Source organism: Hippocampus bargibanti, linkage group LG03 (assembly GCF_051943395.1).
Source record: "Hippocampus bargibanti isolate YZ-2025 linkage group LG03, ASM5194339v1, whole genome shotgun sequence".
NCBI lineage: Eukaryota > Metazoa > Chordata > Actinopteri > Syngnathiformes > Syngnathidae > Hippocampus > Hippocampus bargibanti.
Window position 1 is genome coordinate 25,415,404 of NC_142736.1, and position 24,765 is coordinate 25,440,168.

A 24,765-nucleotide genomic window follows, 5' to 3' on the forward strand; every position below is an offset into this window, starting at 1 on the left:
GAAAAGTTGCCTGCCCCATTTTTCACAACTTGGAACACAGTAAGACGTCTAATCGAAAAAAAGAACATTGTTGTGAAGTATAAAGGATTTTTTCTTTTCTTTTGCCCCCTTGCTTAATTAATTAAATATCCCTTGCTGAAGATTTTGCTCCAGTTGTCTTTGTCGTCATGGTGCACAATGCAATGTTTGTGTTGTGTTGTCTGCTAAAAGCCACGTGAACTCCTCTTTCTAACCGCCTTTCAAAACTTTCAAGTACACTTTACAATCATGGTATAGTCCGAAGCACGAAACAGGCCACTGATTGGCTGCCGTATGCAAATTGCCAAACGAACTTTCATTTGTCAATTTGCATACTCGGACGGCAGCCAATGAGAAGCCTGTTTCGTGCTTCGGACTGCACCGTGACTGTAAAGTGTACTTGAAAGTTGTGAAAGGCACTGAGAGGAGTCCACGTAGCTTGTAGCGGTTTGCTTTATTGAATAAAATAAACGTTTGATTTGAAACATATATTTTGTTGTTTTTCTTGAAGAAGTTGTGGACCACCCAGACTGAGACGTTTTGAAAGTTGTACGGCCAACATAAAAGTTGTATGCCCCGGGTCTCCGGGCAGACGTTATTTCAAACATTGCTTATTTTCATGAGGGTGAGCATATTCCAGCTGATTTCGGGTGAGGGACATCCAAACTATTTAGCTAGAATTTTGCCCAAAATGACTTGTTATAAAGTGTGTTGCATGAGGTCAAAGGTTTGTAGTCTATACACGTTTCTTATCGCCTCCCTTGATGTCCAACTTGTGATATTCAGACATTTGCAAATAATAAGGAAAAGATAAAATACAGTGGGACAAATATTTTTTGGTTTCCCCCCAGAACTTGTGTCTGATTGAAAATGGCTGCGTATCAAATGCATGTAACTTCTCATTTTTCTTCCATTGACCACACTTTCTTATTAATCATTATTCAGGGTAGATTTGGAATTGATTGGAATTTAATTGTTATTCTGATTTTTGTTTCTCATGATAATCCAAATTTTATAATCTAAGAAAAATGATGGACATGGGGAGCTGCTAGTGTGCATGTGCGACTTCCAGAAAGCCCTTTTAATGCACCATCTTGCTTGTCAGAAAGTGATTCTTTTTGCAGGGGGAGTCATTTAAAGTAACAGGAGAACTTTGCTAGTCGTAATATGTTTCAAAGACAATGAATTATCATGTTTATTTATCATTATTTCAATGTTCAATTCTGATGATTTATTAACTAATTCACTGCCAAACAATGTGTAAAAGTGTCCACTCCCGTGCCAGGGTTTTTGTAACTTTCACTCAAATTGCAGGACCCACGGAATATTGAATATTTTGGACTACATCAAGATTCAATGCAGGGTTAGAGACCGTTGACTCTCTTCTTTCATCAGAAAAAAAGAGTTCATTCCTAAGTTATATGAGTCTGGAGTTGTCTGAGCTTGAAATGAAGGCGACTGTACAAACGGCACATGCTGCCCCCTCGTGGGAGGGAAAAACATTGCCAGAGCTCTAACTAGTGCGTTATCGACACTCCCCTGCAAGAAAAACCAAAACCTGAAGAAATACGGGAATGGCACTACACGTCATGCTTTTCAATTCCCAAATGAATTTGAGACTGGCAATGAATACGTTAATTGATATCCATGATCGCCCAGCCCTGCCCAAGAGTGAACAAAATCCCATGAATTAGCTCTATGAGTTCCCTTCAACCAAGTTATCGTAAATATTCTCCCATATTATCCTGCACGATGGCCTGTGAGGTTTAAGTTCAAGACCAACTTTGAAATGCTGGCCCCCATTTCCTCTCCAAATTTGCAGAATCGATGTTCTTGTAGGATTAAGGTGAGATTAAATGGTGTTTAAAAATACGTGTGTGGTTTCTATGGCCTCCCATTGCTCTCTGCCACCCCCCCCTGCCTGTAACTCCTCCGCAGTGAGCCCCACTAATCATTTCCCCTTCACATTTCCACTTTATACAGTACACCCCTCCACTGAACCTTCAGCACCCCCCGCCCCCACACCCACACCTTGCTGATTTCTCAGTGTGCGCGTGCTCCTGTAAATAGCCTCCCCAAATTCACGTCTTCCGCTCTTGCAAAAATTCTGAGCATTCCTTTAACTCCTTCGCTGACTCCCCCCCTCGGTCCCAGCTCAGCAGGCCCCATCCAAACGTTCAAGGACAAATCTGAATATCCCTTTTCACCGTTTAAGTGTTAAAAGCCTGGCGGTGGCGGGGTGTTATCTTAACGCGCCTTGCCGTGCCATCATCAGAGCGCGTGATGAAAATGGCTGTGATGATGCTAAAAGAAAAAAAAAGGAGGGGAGAAAAAGTAATAATCAAATATGTTTTTCAAGGGCACAGTGACCATTTGCTGGCGGGAAATTATCCTAGTAGTTAAGCTTGCTCAGTCTGAGCCCAGTCGAGTTGGGAGAGTGGATGCATGTGTGTGCTTGCGGATGAGACACTGTGTGCGAGAGTTGTGTGGCATGTTGTTGTTTTTTTTTTTTTTGCATGGATGTGTTTGAACTCATTTCTGCACCTTCTCAATTTGTTTACATAGTTCCATGCTATTTTTATAGCCAGAGATAAACATTTTTGTAGCTTTTCTGCCCCAAAAATAGCACTTAAATTTTATTGTGTGCATATACGCTTGTCAATTCAAAATCACAGCCAAAATTCCCTCACCATCTTATAGCTCGTAGTTCAACGGCAGTGGATTCCAAACTGCATCATTCGTCTGATTATTTTTTTTAATGATAAAATGCTCTTTGAACACCGGCAGACATTTCTCTCTCTGTTAATGTACTTATGATGATTAATGTTCTATTATATAGGGTTTAATGACTGGTGAGAATAAATCCAGAGATTGTCCGCTGCGTACAGTTGAGGACAGTCAGTCTGTCTTCACTGTAGACCAGGCATGGGCAAACTACGGCCCGCGGGCCACATACGGCCCGTTAGGCTTTTTAATCCGGCCCGCCAAATTTGCCCAAATTATAGTAAAAACAGTGTCTGAAATTCATGACAAAAAGTTAGCTGGACAACAGGGTAGATAACTGAAAAGTGACCTGCCCCATTCTTCACAACTTGAAGCACAATGAGACAACTAACCACATTAAATAAAACATTGTCACGAAGTATAACGTTGTTTTTAAATCAAAAATACTACAAATGCTACTTTACTTAATTTACGGTAAATGTGCATGGCTGCAGATTTTGCTGCAGTAGTGGATTGTCATTGTGGTGCACAATGCAACGTTTGCATTGCTTCCTACAAGCCACTAAGCCCCTTTCATAAGTCTCACGTACACTTTACAGTCACGGTTTAATGTTAATTTACGTTTTGTAGCGTCACATATGTTGTTAGCTTCTTTTGAATCTTTCTTCTGGGCTGAGGTTCTGTGCATCTATTTTGGAAAATGACATGCAATTGCACGACTTTATAACACTTGCGAAAGTCCGGAAGAAAGAAGCAGGCTTCTGATTGGCTGCCATGCGGAGTATGCAAATTTCAACTTCAGGTAGCCTATGTCTGTGTGCTCGGCGACGGTACACGTGTACTGTTTGCGGGTGAAGGCGAGGGCGTCAGTGAGGATCGAGTTTGTTGAGCGCGTGGTCAGGACAAACCATTTATGATTTGGCGGAATTTAACACAAGTAGGTATTATTGAGCTTGAATATTTCGTTGTGTAATAATATGTTTTGAATGTTGAAAGTGATTCCATTTTTCAATAAATGTTGATTTCTTTAACTTTGCCCCTTCAATGAAAACTTGCAATAAAAACAGACACAATCTTGATAAATCACAGTGCATATGTTATTTTAATCTATTTCCATTTCGTCCTCCAAGTATCTGCGAAATAGTATGTAAACGCCATATTCCTTGAGACAAATGTATTAACTGATCAGGGATATTTTTCATATTTGAAAGACAGTTATTAAATTGGGTTTAGTGTTCTTACTGTGCTATGAGGTTTGTACACACTAAAAGGACAACCACCACCATTTTTTTGTTTCCCACTGACATCAGAAAAACGTTTTATAGCATCTAAAATACCCAAATCAGGCAGGCTGATATTTTTAGTTAAATGAAAAGCACCAATAAAAATGACTTCAAAATGAATCCGGAAATGGCCAGTTTCAGAAGGTCCCACCCCCTTGTTCGTGATGTCACGCCAAGACGTCTTGCCTTGCTCGAGAATCAAAACAATGGCTTCAGATTCGGAGAAGATGTTTTCTTGTTACTCATCCAGTTATGAATATGATTCAAATAGTTCTGAAGAGGAAAGCATAAATGTTTGCAATTGATTCAAGGAGTCCTCCCATATCAATTCCAGCCGTCAATGTCAGAAGATTGCGCCCAAGCTCTGTTGGAAATGGGCTGATTTGTCAGCTAGGAATTTGTGTCAGCAAATATCAAATTGTTGTCTTGGTGCAACACACAACGATTCACCATAGCGTTATTTATGTGTTTTCCTTCTAATTTCGCCATCAACACGGATCAACACGAAGTTTTCAGACCAAACAAAGTACCGCAAAATGCAATGTGTGTCGCTTTCTCGGTCAGGGGCGATCCAAACGTGACGTCACATGGGGATCGTCATCAACTAGAAAACAAGACTTCATGAATATTCAGTGCAAGTCTTAAAACGTAAACTATAGCTATATGCTGTGGAATCTTTGTAAAATACGCTCAGTCGAAGTCATTTGAAGTGATTTTATAAATTATGGACGTAACTTGTTCGGAGTATTTCCGGCCCAAACACTCCCTCCAAATGCTCCTGGCCCGGCCCCTCTGTCAAATTTTAGAACCCAATGCGGCCCGCGAGTCAAAAAGTTTGCCCACCCCTGCTCTAGACTGTAGTGCTTACATGAATTGTAATGTTTTGTTATTTGTTGTATTTAGGAACATTTCTGATTTAATACAAAATATATTTTGATTTACCACCTTTGTCGAAAGGGCGGCGACTGGTTGTGTTGCTCAGTCAAGGGCAGGATATATTGACAGAATTACCACAGAAAGCGTGGAAATAAACAAATGTGGGAGGAAAAAACATAGTCAGACAGTACTGAACGCATTAGGATTTTGGACATAAGAAATACTTCATTAAGACAAGATGATGAGTAATAGTCCTGCAGCAGTCGCTAAAATTGATATATATATATATATAAAATTGATATATATATATATATATATATATATATATATATATATATATATATATATATATATATATATATATATATATATATATAAACATCTATGTTAACATGCTGAAAGGTCAAAAAGAAATAAAAGGATAGTTGTCCTTTTAAATTTCAAAGGATCTCAATTTTACCCAATATTTTGTGTCTATTTTTCTCCTCGTTGTACCAAAGCTGCGGTAATATATTCAGGTGTTTAAAAGTGTTTGATTTGTTTAAAGTTGTAGAAAGGTTTTAGTCTCCTAGAGAGTGCGGATAACTCTAATCCACAACACACATTTTTATCAGTAGTTCATTGGCAGGGCTAAATATTGACTTATCATTAAGTGGAATGACTGAAACCCTAATAATAATTCGCGTTGTCTAAGCACCTTTTGTTGATGCAGCGCTCCCGACGCTGTTAATGAATGTATGCAAATCCAGCATAAATCTGAAGATTAGGGCCCAAGCGTTCCATGATGCTACAGAGAAAACAAGAGGTGTGGGTGTATGTGTGCGATAAATCGTTGTCAACATGTATACACACACACACACACACACACACACACACACACACACACACACACACACACACACACACACTCAAACACACGATTAGGGCAAGGAAAAATAGTGCATGTTTCCAAACATGAGCACAGATAATGCTTTCAAAAGACAGAGATTGCATTTCTGTTTAGCGTGTGATAATATAAAACAAAAGTTTAGAAGCTTGTAAACAGACAGCGGATGCACAAATGCGAAAGGAACTTTGTGACGGGATTTTTTTTATTATTTTTTTCCCAAATAGAGGAGCAAGTTGATTACATTGGAGATTGTACTTGAAAGAGCGTCACAGAAAAGGTTGGAGAGGAGCGAAAGTAAACAATAAATACATAGATATGAAAATAAATAGATAAATAAATAGACAAATGAATGAATGAATTAATTAATAAATACATCAATGAATAAATGAAAAAATAAATACATACATGTGTACTGGGGGCTTTATCAATAGGCCGTTTTAACCACACATCTATTCAATGCACTGAATATGAAGATAACAATAGAAGCTTATTGTTAACTCATTCACTGCCAGACATGTGCAAAAATGTGCCCACTCCAGTGCCAGTGTTTTTGTCATTTTCACTCGAATTCCAGGACCCACAGGATATTGAATTTTAGGACTGCATAAACGTAAATAATAATAATAATACATTTCATTTATAAGCGCCTTTCAAAACTCTCAAGGACACTTTACAGTCACAGGATAGATCTTGAGTTATATGAGCGTGAAATTAGGGCGGCTGTCCAAAATACAGTGCAAAACATACATATTGGCAGTGTTCGAAATAGCGTCTGCCCGGTGGCCCGGGGTACAACTTTTACGTCGGGCGTACGAGTAAAAGGGTGGCTGACAACTTCTTCAAGAAAAAAAGTGCTTTTTTTCAAATCAAACGTTTGTTTTATTCAATAAAGCAAACAGCTTCAAGCCATGTGGACTCCTCTTTTTAAGCGGCTTTCAAAACTCTCAAGTACACTTGTCAGTCACGGTGTAGTCCGAAGCACGAAACAGGCTTCTGATTGGCTGCCGGTGCCGAGTATGCAAATTGCCAAACAAACGTTCGTTTTGTTTCAAGTTGTGAAAAATGGGGCAGGCAACCTTATGGCAGCCGGGTGTCCGCTAACTTTTTGTCCTGAGTTTCAGATACTGATATTGGTTTATATAGCGCTTTAACAACAGCTGAAGCTGGAATAAAGCGCTAACATGGAAACACGGGAAATGCTGCCCTCTTGTGGAAGGAAAATATGTTGCGAGAAGCCATGACCAGCGCTTTATCGGCACCCGAACAAGAAAAACCCAAACAAAAAACCCCAAAAAATCGGGAATGGCGCTCTACATCATATTTTCACTTCCTGAATACATTTGTGAATGGCAGTAAATGAGTGAATCATTTTGAGCGTGAAAATGAAGAGTCTCAAGCTCATTGTAATGGTAATACTAACTTTTTTTTTTTTAAACTGATGACATGTTTTGCTCAGGCTGCTTGTCCTTCAAAAGACACTTCAAAGTTCCATATAAAGTGACCTTATTGAAACCTAGTTGTTTTGTTGAACAACTTTTATGGTCCAGGCAGCATCAACTGAAGGATGCCCATTGAAATAAAATGGGGGTTCTTTGCGACCATAAATTTTGGAGTTAGGCTTAGGCATAATGCACCTCCCAAGTTGATAACTCTCAATAGAGCCATAGTTATACGCAGACACTGAATGCGTGCCAGCGCCGGGAAGAAAACTGGCGTAAAGGTGACGATGGCGAGAGGACAAGCGATGAGTGTAGAAAAGCTATCTGGAAAAGTGTTGAGCTGTTTATTTCCTCGTCATTGAGGCTGAAGTAAGGCGCCAAGGGAATTGGCCAGCGAGCCTCTGCTCTGCAACAGCTGCCGCCGCTAAGTGAGTTACCGGCCGTCACACTGCCTTTATGTCACACAATCACAAAGACGTCCACGCGTGCATATTGTGCTGTCACGCGGCGCCGAGGTTACAATGCGAGGTAAGGCGGCGACAGACTAGGGATGAGATTCTCTGCCTGATTGTGTCAGTTAATAGAGCAGCTCCACAGCATTTGATTTGCATGAGGAGTTAAGACTGATGGAGGTGTTAGACAATAAGTTATTTATCACACCGCGACTAGCTGCAGTCCCATTAGAGGACAAGGCCGTGACACAACGCAATGACTTGGTGTTTAATGTCTACTGTCAAATAAAATGAGCTCCACAGCTGGAGGCGGACGGCACTCCGCATCAGCATGTCATCAACTGTTTGGATACACTTACTAAATACCTCATGAAAGTTGCATTATTTTAGCCAGAAGCTGGGATAATCGCCAAAGACCAAGGGCTAAAGGTTCTTAAAGTTTACCCGCCCTGATTTAGAATGAGAAGCTTTCACTATTTGAATGTAGTTAAAATGCAATTTGTCCTTTTTGCACAGGAAGAATATTGAAGTCGTTCTGCGCTTTGCTCATTTCAATTTCCAGCGCATCCTCACAGCAGGTGACTTGCTGACTCAGCTTTGTAGGAGGACAATATTATGACCCTAATCCACTGGAAGGCCGCGGCATGACAATCCCTTCAGTTAAGCTGTGTTGATGTCTCACTAACGTTATTGCCTCAACCTGGGTAATTACCAGGGCCACAGGAGAGACGCTTTACCATCTTCGGCTCACTCTGACTTTTGTTTCACCCTCACATCTCCGACCTCACCTTTTCCACGCGCACGCCAATGTCACATCCCCGTATTTCTGCTGTGCTACTTTTGTCACTTCTGAAAAGTCTTGCAACATTTATATTGTGCACCACTTCCGAAATGTACGCTGGATATCAGGGTGTAAATCTGAACACAGAACATATTTTTTCCCCCTTTACATGTAGGAAACTTCAGATCACACTTATTCAGTTCTGTGACATTGAAATGTTCAAAATAAGACAGTGAAGCACCTGATACTATATCAACTGAAAATCACACGATGAGCCCCAATTTCCAAGCATGTTATCGGATCGGGCAATCCCTACTTTTATATCACGCATGGGGACGGATAGGGGAGGGTCTGAAAATGGCTGCCATTGAATGCCTTTTAACTCTTGGTTTCTTCCGCAGGTTTTTCCTGCTGCGCTCAAGAGTATATCAACTCATCAACGTCTCTTTGCTGTACTGGAAGCGATGGAATTCCAACAATACATCCATCGGGCAATGATACTGTCAAACTGAAGTGTTGTGGGTCAAAGGTTGTACTTCAAGAACAAGAATGCTGTCATGGAATTGGTTTTGATCCTCAACGGCACGTGTGTGCCAGCAGGCCAACGCCAGGCCTTTTGATGGAGGTTTGTTTTGCTCCCGTTTTTTTCAATTCAAAAGTTTGATCCTGCTTACATTTTTTTAATTCTACATGAGCATTGAGTGTAATTTTTAATCAGTCTTTTTTTTTTTTTTTTTTTTTTTTTGGGGGAGGGGGGGGTTAGCCATGTATTGACCTTCATTTTTTTTTACCCCGCAAGATAAACAATTTACCATGACGATACTTTACAACCACCACCACAACCAGATTACTTCTTATTGCTGCTCAAGTCCAAGAGATACCTTTTCATTGTATCTTAGTAAGGCTTAGGCATCTTTAAAAAAAATCTTTAACTATTTGAAAATAAACGTATTCACTGCCAGACGTACAAAAATGTGTCTACTCCAGTGCCAGGGTTTTTGTCATTCTCTCTAAAATTGCAGAACCCACATACATTGAGTTTCAGGACTACATCAACATTCAATTCAGCGTCAGAAGCCTTAGACTCTCTTCATTCATCAGAAAAAATGAGTTCATTCCTAAATTATATCGGTCTGTAATTATATGAACTTGAAATGAGGGTGGCTGTCCAAAATACAATGCAATACATACATATCGGTTTGTATAGCCCTTGAACAATAGCTGAAGCTGGAAAAAACTGTAACATGGAAAAAAGGGAAACGCTACCCATTTGTGAAAAATCTCAGGTCATGTGGTGTCAGCACAGACACACACACACACACACACACACACACACACACACACACACGCACACTCATAGACAAATGTACACCATGTTAAATGCACAAGACGTCAAAGGGTAGTAACCCATTAGCTGGAATGATGTCATTCAGGTCGTCACATCACATATCTCACATCACCTTTACTGGTCAAAAGTATTGGGACACTTTGCAGTGATGCCTATAGGGAGTGAATATTGGTGAAATATTTCCTTCTCAGGTTTTAACAGCTTGATGTTTTCTTAGTTTCCCATTAGTCCAGAAGAAAGTTTGTTGGGTCCAAAGTATGACATTGGACAATTCAAATTCTTCAACAATTCGAACTCATCTATTCAATAGCCTTGCTTTGAACAATAGTCTCCAAGCTGCTTCCGCAAAGTTTGATTTGTTGTAAAAACTGTCCTTCATTGATGAGTATAAGAAATGTCGCTTAATACAACACGCATCTTCCCCCTCTGCTTCAGAGTGTCTGCATGCAGGGGTCTGTTTGTCCAGTGGCCGCATTCTCCACAGCCTACTGTGGCTCCTGTGACATTGACCCATCGAAGACCGCCTGCACGTGGATCATGTCTGCGCATCCTGACGCTCCCTCTGCTACATACTCGCCTACAATTTACGCCACATCTTATTCACTCATCACAGGATCCCACACACATATGAACATCAGTCATCTACCCGCTGACCTTGTGGGTCATGAGGGGATCGTATGTCCATCCCATGAGGAGGTCGTGTACAGCGGAGGTGCCAAAAAACACACTTATACAGGTAATTTTTTTGTAGCATAATTGGAACCGTAGCAGTTATTATCATTACCTTTATCCGAGCTCAAGCTGAAAGTTGTGAAAGGACAAATTCAGCTTTTTGAGGCCCATTTTCCGAAAAATGTTGGTCAAAATCCGAATTGTACTCCCACGGCGCTTCTCTGTTTTTCCATTGCTTTCTGTGTTAGTGTATGAGGTGGTTAAGATAAGATCTGAGGCAATGCTGTGACACCATCTGGGCAGAGGTACATAAAGCTGTCACCACCCGCCATCCGCCAGATGCTGCCCATGCACACCAGCACACATGCACACGCACACCGGCTATCGTGCATCCTTTCCAAACACATTGGATTGGATTGGATTTGCCTTTATTAGTCTCACAGTGGAGAAATGTACATTTCACAGCAGCAAAGTGATGAAAGGAATGAAAGTAGAAAAACAAAATACATGAGCTGCTGGAAAGGCAGCCACTCTCGCGACATTGCGACGCTTACCGTAGTCTCTTTTTCATCAAATATGCGGCCCGTTTTTTAGGTGTGTGTCTATTTTTGGTAGCTCAACCTTTGTTTCAACAGCAAGTGCATTTTCACCATGGATATTTTTCAAGGTTTGGTTTTCAAAGAACAGACATGAGTCCCAGACCGGTGGTTAAAATATGCTTTTATTTACAGCAACGGTCCCTTAGCTCCTCCAAAAGGCATGCGACATATTTGTGTGAGTGTGGGCAAGTCCATCAGGCATTATATATACTTCTGTACACATAGCCAAGCAGACGGGCTTGTGCAAGGCCCCTGTCACCGCCTCACATTTGCAGCTTGCCGAGCAGCGGCCACTGCATTTATTTTGTTATACGTTCATGTCAAGTCTGCTGCCATTGGCAATGCTCCCTTTGGTGATTCACACAAATTGAACTGTTGTTACTGTAAGCACGTAATATTTAGGAGCTGCACATTGACATGCCCCCGTGTAACACTTCAGTGCGCAATACCATTTTAATATTTTTACTTCTTTGACAATATGTTATCGTTTTAGTCATGTGTCATGCTCCGCAAGGCCATGCTGATATAGGTATGTGAAAAGGGCATTGTTTTGACTGTAATTTTAACGCAGTGCCAGACGTTGTGCAAAAATGGGTCCACTCCAGAGCCAGGGTTTTTGTCATTTTCACTCAAATTGCAGGATTTACTGTCATTATAATTTGTTTTTTTAAGCCAAACTATGTATGCAGTACAGACAAGATTATGTACAGTATAGGTTGTTATTTCACCGCAATGCCTTTCTTCAAATAAACACCTATAGAACCCTCCGCAGATGAGTTAGTACCTTCTGCCACGACCTGAAGAAATGTTACATTGCTTTCCCCTTACCTTTATGTTGCATTGCATTAATTGCATATGCCACAGATTCAGATTTGGAGCCCTTCACCACCTACTCGTACAAAGTGACAGGCTGGAACAGCTTTGGCCGAGGCTCCAGCGATGTTATCACAGTGACCACCAGTGAAGACAAACCATGGGGAGTGCCTCCACCTCGATGGAGACGCCTGGGTGAACGGACTGATATTATCCAGTGGTATTGGCAAGCACCCGCTAGACCTAATGGTATGGATTGAGGGCTATTAAGCACTAAAGTGGTTAAATCAATAAAATATTTATTTCTCTGATTTTGTTTTCCTTGGCGCTAGGTGTTATAACCCACTATGTTATACTACGTGATGGACAAGAGCGTTACCGCGGTGATGAGAAGAGCTTTACAGATGTGGGTGGAATCAGATCTTTCGAGGAATTTAGTTACCAGCTAAGGGCTTGCAACAGGGCTGGTTGCACTGATAGTACAAAGGTAAGCATGCGTATCCCCATGAAGTGACATAATATCTTCCGTTTAACTTTCTTGAAAATACTACCAAATATCCAGTGACGTGCAGTGAGGTTCATGGCGTGTGAGGCACTGACGTCACCAATGACGTCACCGCTCGTCTCTACTTCGTATTTGAACGGTAAATGTGAAAATTCAGCGATTTTGAAAAAAATCCTAAAACGGTGAAGCTAAATGGCCAAGAACTTTAAAGTACAAATCACTAAATACATCTAACTGTTTAATTTATTTTTTCATTTGATATTTCCATGACAGCTTTCCATGATGACAGGTGAGGCACTGCCTCACCTGCCTCCCCTGACTGCACGTCACTGCAAATATCGGTCCAAGACAGAATCTTTGGATTGGATTGGATTGGATATGCCTTTATTAGTCTCACAGTGGAGAAATCTTCACCCAAAAAAAGTGATGCATTGGATTGACTCCGATGTATTTCATCAAATGGTTGCAAAAACTGAAAAGCAAGTCGTCTCCTTAAATATATCTGAAGCCATTTTTAATGCAAGAGCTTCACTGAACATGGCACAACGTTCACTCAAATACTCCACATTCTAGGCTAACAATTTGTGTATTTTTGTGTGTGTGTGTGTGTGTGTGTGTGTGTGTGTGTGTGTATATATATATATATATATATATATATGCAGTAAAGTCTCGTTATATCGATATCGGATATATCGATAGTCCCGGTTATATCGATACTATTTCTATGCATACATGCAGAAAATTACTCGTTATATCGGGTCGGATATATCGATAGTCCCGTTTATATCGATATTTTTTCGGACTCCCTTGCATATCGATATAACGAGACTTTACTGTATATATATATATATATACACACACACACAAATGCTGGTTTGAAGTTGCAGATGACACCTCATTAGGACTTGTTGGAGATCTCCTTTAAAATTCTTGCAGGTTGATTAATTGAATTCTCCTCATTTTATTTGATCCTGGTTTTTAACTGAACTATTTACCGGTAATTACAAGGATGTCCGTGCACTATGTTTACATCTTAGCTTTAAATAAAAAAAAAAAAATCACCCTATATGGATCTTTTGCCGTTTCCTTGTTAAAACGTGATCCCGCCCGTGCTCCCCTCAGTTATGTGAGGTTGTGGATTTGCTGAGTCCACCTGATGTTTGTGATAGCATCCATAATAGCTTCACACAGTAACTCCCCTCTGCTATCTCCCAAGCTGTAGCTGAGCTGATATCAACACAACAATTAATTTCACCGGCTTAGCACAGATGAAAGCTCCAGTTGAAAAGTGTCTGTCTTGCTTTTATAGCTGATTGAACGTGTATTGTTATTTGGCCAAAAGTTATGCAAAGAGGCCAAATCGGCACCAGCGGGAATGCATGGGGGACGATGATCACCGGCTGTAACTTTTTCAGATTCTACTGTTTAGTCGCCGCTTGCAGCATGAAGGATTGTTGCTTGCTGGTCATAGTGTCACAGTTTCAATTTCACTCGATTCAACTTTATTTATAAAGCACTTGAAAAAGTCCTGTGCATAATATCAAAAAGAAATCATAAAATGTAGTTCATGAAAATAATTCCTTCTATTATGTTTTTAATAACAAGTATAATGTCACGTTTTGGTTTGCGACCAATGGGTGTCACTGTAGGGCCGCACCTGTTGCTGAACAGGTGTTGGTCGTGTTAATTATTGGCAGTTAAAAAGATTCCCGACATGACCATTCAGTGTCGGGTCATTGTTTGTTCCCCCCTGTCAGATATGTTTCTTCTTGTCATGTTTTATCCACGGTTTTGTTTGATACTTTGAACCTTTTTGTTTTAATGACGTGGTTGTTTGACATTTTGTTTCTCCTAACTTTATTTAATACAATATGTCAAATGCATCATGTAAGGGAATCTGGAATTCGTTTTGCAATCGCCAACATATGCTATGATGAGGAAATACTATCAGACTGTCTCCACCATAAAAAATTTTCAAGTCGTGAATGTAAATAAAATTTCACATATGATTCTCATAACATCAAAGTTTCTTATTCCTTTGAAAGATTTCATGCGAAAAAAAGTAAACCACTGCCACAGAGTTCTTTCATCGTTTGATGCTTGCTGATCTGATTTCTCTGAAATTTACAACCCGGCAATTTCGGTTATTCCAATGCAATATAATCTTGTATCTGCCGTGTATTCCCCCCAGTAAACAAGCACAGTTAAACAACAAACTCTATCTCTGTATTACAAACACACACGCAGTGTGTGTACAACCCAGCACACATGGTCCCAGTAGAGAGTGGAAAGGAAGTGACTTGGATTAGTTTGTACACCAGTGAAAATTGGCCAAACATTCCCAATTATGGTACAAGGTGGGCTAACCTAATCCACCAGTCCAATTACCAGGCATCCACACACACCGCCAGGGTGCCTACCAGCACACGCAGACACCCGCTCAAGTGCACACCTGCCGCGACAACAGAAGGTGCTGATCTAATATGGTTGGTCACTCCGAGGGGTTGGAAGAGCGATTGGTCCTCTTTTTGTCTTGAAATGCTCATGTCCTGTTGCCTCTGCTATTTGTCTGCTGTCATTCCTGTGATAGGAACGTCTCCCAGCCGCTGTCCTTAGTTTTGCTTCCTCTTTACTTCCAAGCTTGCTCCTCCTTGCACTCTTTGGACTTTTTTGATAACAATCAGCCCTCGTGCCATGTTTTGCCTGATGACATGTTCCCGTTTTGCTCAAATTTGGATTGGATTGGATTTGCCTTTATTAGTCTCGCAGTGGAGAAATTTACATTTCACAGCAGCAAAGTTATGAAAGAAATGAAAGTAGAAAATATGTTTAGTGAAGATGACATATTCATCACATTTTGAAGGGTCTACTATGGTTAACAACTGTGTTGGTTTGAAATATATATTTCTTTTAATTAATGAGTGAAATCTTGTCAAAATCAGTTTTTTTCTGAACCATGTGGCTTTTCGAGCATTCAAAATATTCACAGGGTATCACGAGCATCGCCCGGTCCTTTTCAAAAATTAGATAACCGGTGATTGGACTGGGTATCTCTCAGTTTGAAAAATGTTGGTGATAGGGGAGATCTGACTCAGTCCTGTTCCCAATTCTGCTTTGTTGTTTTGTTACTACAATAAAAATCATTCATTCACCACCAGATTATGTGCAAAATTGTGTTCACTCCGGTCCCAAGTTTTTTGTCATTTTCACTCAAATTGCAAAACCCAGAGAATGTTGAGTTTAGGACTGCATAAACATTCAATGCAGCGTAAGAAACCCCAGACTCTCTTCTTGTTAGATAATATATTAATGAATGACAATAGATGTTAATCCTATATGTTAATTCTAACATATAGGATTTGAGAGGCTCTAATTTGTTGGAATAGCGCAGACTACACCCACCTCCCAAAGAAATGAACAAAAATGGACGAAAATGTTGAATCCTTTATTAAATGTATTTTTGTGTTTTGTGTGGCATTGCTCGAGCGTCTCTTTAGCTGTAGTGGCCGTGTTCTAATTGCATTGCACCGTGCAGGACAGGTGGGGGAAGTATCCGTGACAGTCTATTAAGGCAGGATATCCCCGTTGCCATTAGCAGCAGATTGCCCGGCGATTCTATGGTCTCGCTTTCATCCGCCAGGTGACTACAGATACTGATAAACGGCAGTGTTCCCATGTTGACCTAAAAAATAATCATGTTTTTTTTATGTGTTCAGCCTATTGTTATGACTGATGACGTTTGAATTGCACTGTCAAGTTTAATGTAAATGTGCATTTTGAGTCTATTCTCATAATTGTTTGGTCATTTTCCTTTTTGTGAATGAAAAGAAAAATATATGAATCGACATAACGAGATAATACATTTGAAACTGTTACAGATGGTGGCTATAAGGGTTCAAGGAGTCCCAGAGGGGGTGCAGTCCCCAGTGATAAGAGCTTTGAGCCCCTCCTCTCTTCACATGAGCTGGGTCCGACCCGCACGTCCCAATGGGAGAGTGGAGCAGTATCATCTGAACCAGACCGGTGTTGGCACCATATTTACACACACCGAGGCACCCGGAAATTTTACACTAACTGGTAAAGGAACAATTTGTAATCCTCTTCATATTACCTCATCATTTTTGTAATTGTACTTTGGCTTTTTCTTACTGCCTGCCTTGCTGTCATTTTTCTTTCTTGGACATCATTATTTTGTACTCTCACCAATTTTCCGTTTGCAACTTTTCTGTCGATCTTCTTGCCCCCGCAACATAAACTTCCTCATTTTGTCACTCCCTTTAAAGGACAACCGCAGTCGCTTTTTTGTTTTTTAACTGACATCAGAAAAACGTTTTATAGCATCTAAAATACCCAAAACACACAGTATGATATTTTTAGTCAAGTGCAAAACACCAATAAAAATGACTTTAAGTGTCCAAAATCTGCAAAAAATTGAGCTGCGAATTGGGCATTTTCAGAAAGTCCCGCCCCCAGTTCGTGACGTCACGCCAAGATGTCTTGCAATGCTAGTGAATCAAAACAATGGCTTCAGATTCGGAGAATATGCTTTCTTGTTACACATCCAGTTATGAATATGCTTCAAATAGTTCTGAAGAGAAAAGCATACATGTTTGCAATCGATTAAATAATGTATTTGGGCCATTTTGAGGCAACATTGGGGGGAAATCTCTCACCCAAAAAAAGAGGCACAAAATGGCGACCTCCTGTGGCCACCATCGTTTCCACATGCTGATAAATTCCTTATATGGCGCTTGGACCCCCTCTTCTGGCCTTCTGGCAGCTTTTGGGTGCAACACGTGGTTCCCAGACCACGTGTTGCACCCAAAAGCAAAGCAAAAGTACAGCAAAATACATTGACGTGATGGAAGGACCGCTACAATGCGTCTTTTTTACGGTCAGGGGCAGTCCTTTAGTGACGTCACGTACGGACTCGTCACCAACTCAAAATCAAGACTGCCCGAATATTCAGCGCGGGTCTTAAAACGGAAAATATAGCTATATGCGGTGGAATCTTTGTAAAATACGCCCAGTAGAAATGATTTGAAGCCATTTTACAAATTATGGACACAACTTGTCCGGAGACGTCGGTTGTCCTTTAAGACTATTGCATCTTCCCTTCTTTCCTTTCCTGTCTCTGAGCGATCTCCTTTCCGTCAACTCCTCCTCTACCCCCCATTTATGTTTTCTCCCCTTTCTTTGACATGCATTTATGTATGCACGCTGCTTTGGTGGAAGCCATCTAATGACCAAATATACATTTGATTTTCCTCTACGCGCTCTCCTGGTCTCTCTCTGTCTCTCGCTCTCGCTCTCTCTCTCTCTCCCTCTTTATCTCTGTGTCACTCACTCTCACTCTGTCCTTTACATGTCCACATGTGAATGCAAAGCACAACCAAAAATTAAAGCAATGATAAAATCTGTGCACTGGACATTAGCAGGACATTTTGCACCATATGAAGTTGAATGGAAGAAAAAAAAACACATCTCAAGCTGTCATCTCCTTGTTGAATGATTCAGTTATGTTACAAATGAGGGTTTCAATTGAATCCACGGAGAGTGCTAGTCATGGCTAATTTTGAAACTGAAATTGAGGAGCCAGCAGCCATGATTCCCATCTGTGCTTTTGTGTGTGTGCGCTTACACGGCCAAACAGAAATGATTGTACAGTCAAAGTCTCATTTGCAGGTGCAAACACATGCACACACACACACACACACACACACAATCCAAATGTCGTTGCTCTCAGTGAACGGCTTTCATCTGCTGATTCACATGTTAAAGTGAAATTTAAAATTATGTTCAAGAAAATCGGAAAGACATGAACTTGTGAAATATGACGAGAAATTATTACTCTTTGTGTAAATCCGCTTCCTTATTCGTTGCTCATATGTTATTTTGAATATAAAAGGGCTGATTTTGTATTGTCACTCAGCCATTTCCCATTTGGATTGATTGAAATATGTATTACAGCAAATGTTTTTAGTTTGCAATGACTATTTTTTTTGTTCTTTTCACTTTTTTAACGTAGTAGTTGCTTACCACAGCTGCCGACTAGCAACCAAGAGGCTGTTTATTAATCTCATTTTTAGCCGTTTGCAATGATGATACTTCATAGTCAAAATGCAGCTCTGCTGTTCAAAGGTACCCCATGTGAATCGATATTAAGAATTGCCATCATTAGCTTGCAATGAATGATTGCCTGCAATTATATAGATTATGGCATTAATCATGTGTTTAATTGGCCTTTTGTAGGCTCATTATTAATTCACAAGGGCAGGGAATAGAGTATGTTCTTTTATTTATTCATGTTTTCTGTCTTTTTTTTCTTACTGGCTATAATGTGCACTCTGACTGGTGCGTGTTCTAATTTGTGTCAATATGTAAGACTGGAACATTTCTCTCGTCAGTGTCAGTGATCCATTGTATGCGGTATTACGAAAACTGTCAGCGACCCATGACTTCCTCTATGGGCTACTAAAAAAACAAGATGGAATGATGTTTCATAGATGTGCTCCTCTTTCTCCTGTTCACAGTTTACCCATCCTTCTTTGCTGAAAAAATGACAAAACGGAGGTTTTATTTTTTAACTTAGGTGGGTCCTAACAAGACGGTGTTTTGCTATAAGAACCTGTAATGTCAGATACTGTAAAAGGATATGAATATTTGCATTTCACAAATATTTATAGTAAACAACAAAAATCCTGGTTATTCATATCAATTACTGTATTTTCCGGTATGTAGAGTGCACCGTAGTATAAGGCACACCCCTAATGAATGGTGTATTTTCAAACTTTTTCCATGTATAAGGCATACTGGAGCATAAGACGCACCTTCAATAATGTAAAAAGTTTTCCAAATATAAAATGTATATATGTATAAAAGTTTTCCAAATACAGGTATAAGGAACACCACATTATAAGGCGCTACAGAAGAGGCTGGGGTTACGCCCAACTTCTTCTACGTGGGGAAATGGAGTCATGGCTGCTGACAGTAGTTGCCAGACCTCTTGTGGCTCAATATTAGTTCACATATAAGGCACACTTGCGTATAAGGCGCAGTCTTTTGAAAAAAAAAAAGGCTTTTGGGTGTGCATTGTACATCTGAAAATATGGTACATCAAGTCCCATGCACTCCGCCAAAATAATCATGTTAATAGGGGATAAGCAACTGTTTTTTTAATAATTTAAGCATACCAATCAAACTCAAGCACATACGCCTGCATGTTATTTACCAATTATTATTATTATTATTATTATTATTATTATTATTATTATTATTAATTGTAGTAGTAGTAATAGTATTGTAGGCGTTTACATATGTTTGTCTGTACTTCTTTTCTATGTCCGTACATACATATTTATGCGTGTCGATGTGAATCCGATCCCAACGTTCCGTTGAAGACACATCAGTGAAGCCACAGACAGGAAGTCAAAGTTTTAATTATTTAGTAGAGGTGTTATCAAAGCACCCTCTCCCACTTGCTCCCTCCTCTCCGGAATCCCTCAGTGATTTCGCTCATCTAGTAGATAAATCTCAAGTTGATTTTATGTACATATACGCTGATATGTTATAATTGGGCTTCCTGCCATTGCTGCATTAACTCTTGCGCCATCTGTCTCTTTCATTCTCTTATCATACATTTTGACACCAAACAAGAACTGGTAAACTGTCAATACAATTTCGGTTTGCATTCTTTTTATAATCCTCCTCCCCAAAACACAAACCAAAAAAGAGAGAAACATTTACTGTACATTAAGTTTGATAAAGAGAAAGTTTTTTTTTAAACCAGCACCCCCCCCCCCCCCTACTCCCCATCACACACGCGCACGTACGCACACACGCGCGCGCGCGCACACAATCACACGCGCAAGTCTTGTCCTGTCCCGCTGGCATCAAAATGCCCTCCACCTGCTTTTCACTTGTTGGTGATCACTGTTAAAATGATTGAAGCTTCCTCTCCCTTTCCATAATCAGCAATATAAGCACACGCGTGTATGTATATGTGAAAGTGCATGTACGCGCATCTTCATCTCCGCAAGTTTCTCACTTGCGCTTGCACGCGCATACACATTTCAGTTATTCACTAGCAGAACAACACTGCCCTCTATAGGATGAGTGATCAAGCTCCTCATTCTACATGTTGAGTAGAAAGCATGAACATAAAGTCGATCAAGTTAAAGTCAGAGCATCTGGCATTACAGTATTGTTTGTTTTTGATTGCTATATTAGTGTCTCATCTATCACCATCCTTTCATACAGTAGCCTGATTTTGCAGATGCGATTTATATTTAAACGACAACCGATATCACTTTTTTGTTTCCTGACAACAGAAATACGTTTTATTGCATCTAAAATACCCAAAACATGCAGTATGACATTTTAGTCAAATTCAAAACACCAATAAAAATGACTTAAAGTGTCCAAAATCTGCAAAAAAATGAGCTGCGAATTGGGCATTTTTAGAAAGTCCCGCCCCAGTTCGTGACGTCATGCCAAGACGTCTTGCATTGCTGGAGAATCAAAACAATGGCTTCAGATTCGGAGAATATGCTTTCTTGTTACACATCCAGTTATGAATATGATTCAAATAGTTCTAAAGAGGAAAGCATACATGTTTGCAATCGATTAAATAATTTATTCCGTGCCATTTTGAAGCAACATTGGGGGGAAATGGATCACCAAAAAAAGGCAGAGAAAATGGCGACCAAGCTCTGTGTGAGGAATTAATCAGCCCGTTTCCACAGCCTGATAAATTCCTTACATGGAGCTTTGTCGCCCTCTTCTGTCTCTTTTTGGTGCACGACGTTTTCAGACCAAACAAGTATAGCAAAATGCATTGACGTGATGGAAGGACTGCTACAATGTGTCCTTTTTTTGGTCAGGGGCGTTCCTTCAGTGACGTAGGGTGAGGACTCGTCACCAACTCAAAAACAAGACTTCCGGAATATTCAGCGCGAGTGTTAAAGCGTAAAATATAGCTATATGCGGTGGAATCTTTGTAAAATACGCTCAGTAAAAGTCATTTGAAGCCATTTTAAAAATTAGGGACACAACTTGTCCGGAGACGTCGGTTGTCCTTTAAATTGTCAGCTTTGAAGCCCCTTGTCCAGCACACTCCATTTTCCTTCCACCGTTTACCTGATAAAATGTGATGTTTCAATGTACTGACTTGTATTGAGGGATTCTGTGCCTGCGCTTTCTTCAGCCTTGAACCACATGACATCACATGCGCGCTTACTTCCACACATGCTTTGTTGCGCAGTTAAATGGTGTGAGGTGGCCTTACAATTCCACCCCGGCTGACAGATTTTTGTTATTTAACCGAAATGTAACCGGTAGTGAGGACACACACAGACATATGCACGCACGCGCACATGTACACACACACATTTGAATGCCCAGTGATCAGCAATTATTAAGCACCCGGGCCCACAAGGCATGTTAGACAGGCCAAGCAATAGAGAGAGCAACATGAAGAAACCGTTGTGCATCATGTGATTGTGTGTGTGTGTATGTGTGTGTGTGTGTGTGTGTGTGTTTTTGTATGACTAGTCTTGTGAGGACCACTTACATTGTATACCATACGTAGTGAGGACATTTTTGTCAAGTGAGGACCTTTTGGCCGGTTCTCACAAGTTTTTCATTCTAAAGGCTCTCTATATGCATCTGTTAAAGTTTCAGAAAGGTCCTCACAAATTCAACCAAAATGATTTTTTTTGGTGTGTATTTTCATTTCACTTGGATACACACACTTGTTACTCACTGTGTGTGTTTATATATGTGTGTGTGTGTGTGTATGTGTGTGTGTGTGTGTGTGTGTGTGTGTGTGTGTGTGTGTGTGTGTGTGTGTGTGTGTGTGTGGTTAATGAAAGGAAAAAGTTCATACCACAAAAAATAAAATGATATTTTAACCAAATTTACCATAGGGGTGAGGACTTTGAATGTACACATTCAGAAACCTCACTCCTGCTGTTATTTCAGTTTCAAGTCCGCTTTTTATTTCTTTATTTTAAAAGACATTGACGTGGGAAATGGGGTGACATTTAGTGTAACACTAGTTCTTCTCTAAACTTATCAGCAACGGTGGTCCTCACTCCTTATCTGGAGTTATCCGGACCTCACAAAACCATTGAAACAGGAATGTGTGTGTGTGTGTGTGTGTGTGTGTGTGTGTGTGTGTGTGTGTGTGTGTGTGTGTGTGTGTGTGTGTGTGTGTGTGTGTGTGTGTGTGTGTGTGTGTCTGTGTGTGTCTGTGTGTGTCTGTGTCCGTGTCCATACACTGCATATGTCAGACTTGATCTTAGTTTTACTCCCTGGTGCTTTCTACCATCTTTGTGACTGCTTTATTTCCCGGATATGATAGCTGTCCATGTTAAGCATTGTTAAAGCGCTATATAAATCAATATGTATTGTATTGTATATAGACTAAGTTTGAATAGCAGTCACACAGTAGACGTTCTCCTTTTTGTTCCAAATATGCACTGTGGGAAAGCCCATAAGTAGATCAGTTACATTGTTGACCAAATTGTCTCAATAAAATTAGATTTATGGTAGCTTATTAGCCATTTTGTTAGCTGTCCATGTTAAGCTCTTTGTTGCAGTTTCACCTTTTGTTAAAACGCTATATAAATCAATATGTATTGTATTGTATTTTAAAGTCAGTTTTACAAATGAAATCGCAAAAGGGTGACAACTTACGTTATAAAGATCATTCTAAAGCATGTCCCAAAATTGCTTGGAATTGAAAACAGGCATCACTTTTTCAGTATGTATTTATTCAATCAATAGTAGTTGTTGCTTGACATGAATATATGTCTAATATATGTACTCTTTATATTTCTAAAGCTCATGGCTCTGCCACAGTCTATCATCGGAGTCATCATTTGATCTGAAACTGCATTACGGCCTTTCGTTTGTCGTGAATTTGATTTGCAAGCGGTTGTGTGCAGGCTGAATGACCATAAAACATTCAGTCTAGTCCCATTACACCTTGTCGCATTTGCATTGCGCGATTTGGATCAGCCACTCGGAGCTTAAAAGTTGTCAAATGTATTATCTTTAAAAAACTGTAGTGAAATTTCCCCACACATGAATCTCATACACACTTAAAGATCAACTCAGGTGGCTGTGGGATTTCTTTAAGACTACATACCAAGGGGTGGGGGGACTCCCATAAATAAATCATGTCAGGACGCCGGAGCCTAAACGCATACCAAGGTATCATAATTATCATAGATCAAAAGCTGATGACATTATGGCGTCGGACCGCTTCCATCCCGTGTCAGCGTCGCAGCTGCCCATCTTTACGTTGTTTCATTATTGAGTTATGCCATGCATAATTTAGCAAAGACAGATATGGATCCATCCTTTGAGAGTGGCAGGAACGAAGGGATGGGCAATTCCATGCAAGAGAAACAGATCTGTTGGGAAAACGTTTTTTTGCACTCATTGCACCTCCTGTGGATTTTGACATTTTCTTATAGCCTTTCATTGGGGGTGTATGGGTCATGAATGTCACTGTTTATAGAATGAAGAGAGTTGGATTGTATGTATGCAATTTCTATGATAAAGTGTCAAACTTAAATACTCCTGTTTATCTGCTGTAGGTTTGCAGCCCTTCACAGACTACACTTTTGTGCTGGTAGCCTGCACCCCTGTGGGATGTGGCACCAGTTCACCTTCTGCCAGACGCACCTTGCAAGCCGCCCCCACTGGTACACAAGTATTGCCGATCACATGTATTATTATTATATATTTTTATGAAATCCAAACATTTAATATATATATATATATATATATATATATATATATATATATATATATATATATATATATATATATATATATATATATATATTTTATATTTTCTTTTCCTTTCGGCTTTTCCCTTCAAGGGAGCCTATCAGTGTCCTCCATCTTCAGAGGTTTGATCCACATGTTTGTTTTTGGCCAAGCTTTTACGTCGGATGCCCTTCCTGACACAACCCTCTGTATTTATCCGGGCTTGGGACCGGCACACGAAGACTTATGTCTTTTTGTGGCTACAGAACAAGCAAGTCGCTCAGTAAAATGCTCCCAAACACAAAAATGGTCATCGGCACAACATTCAAAAAAGCGAAATCTATATTCACCATTTGATGACAATGCTCTGATCTTAACGTGAAATGGGCTCTCCTTCCCTACATGACATCACAAACAAAACATATATATATATATATATATATATATATATATATATATATATATATATATATATATATATATATATATATATATATATATATATATATACAGTAAAGTCTCGTTATATCGATATTCAAGGGAGTCCGAAATGATATATCGATATAACCGGGACTATCGATATAT

General features: G+C 40.0%; 1 protein-coding gene across 1 annotated transcript in view; it reads left to right on the forward strand.

Annotated features, from left to right (window-relative positions):
* Positions 1–24,765, forward strand: part of ush2a (Usher syndrome 2A (autosomal recessive, mild)) — a 186,114-nt gene that overhangs the window by 114,884 nt on the left and 46,465 nt on the right. Inside the window, 6 exon segments of the mRNA XM_088992788.1 lie at positions 8,864–9,087; positions 10,246–10,546; positions 11,946–12,143; positions 12,227–12,381; positions 16,278–16,476; positions 24,006–24,113. Coding sequence (XP_088848914.1) covers positions 8,864–9,087; positions 10,246–10,546; positions 11,946–12,143; positions 12,227–12,381; positions 16,278–16,476; positions 24,006–24,113 — 1,185 coding nt within the window.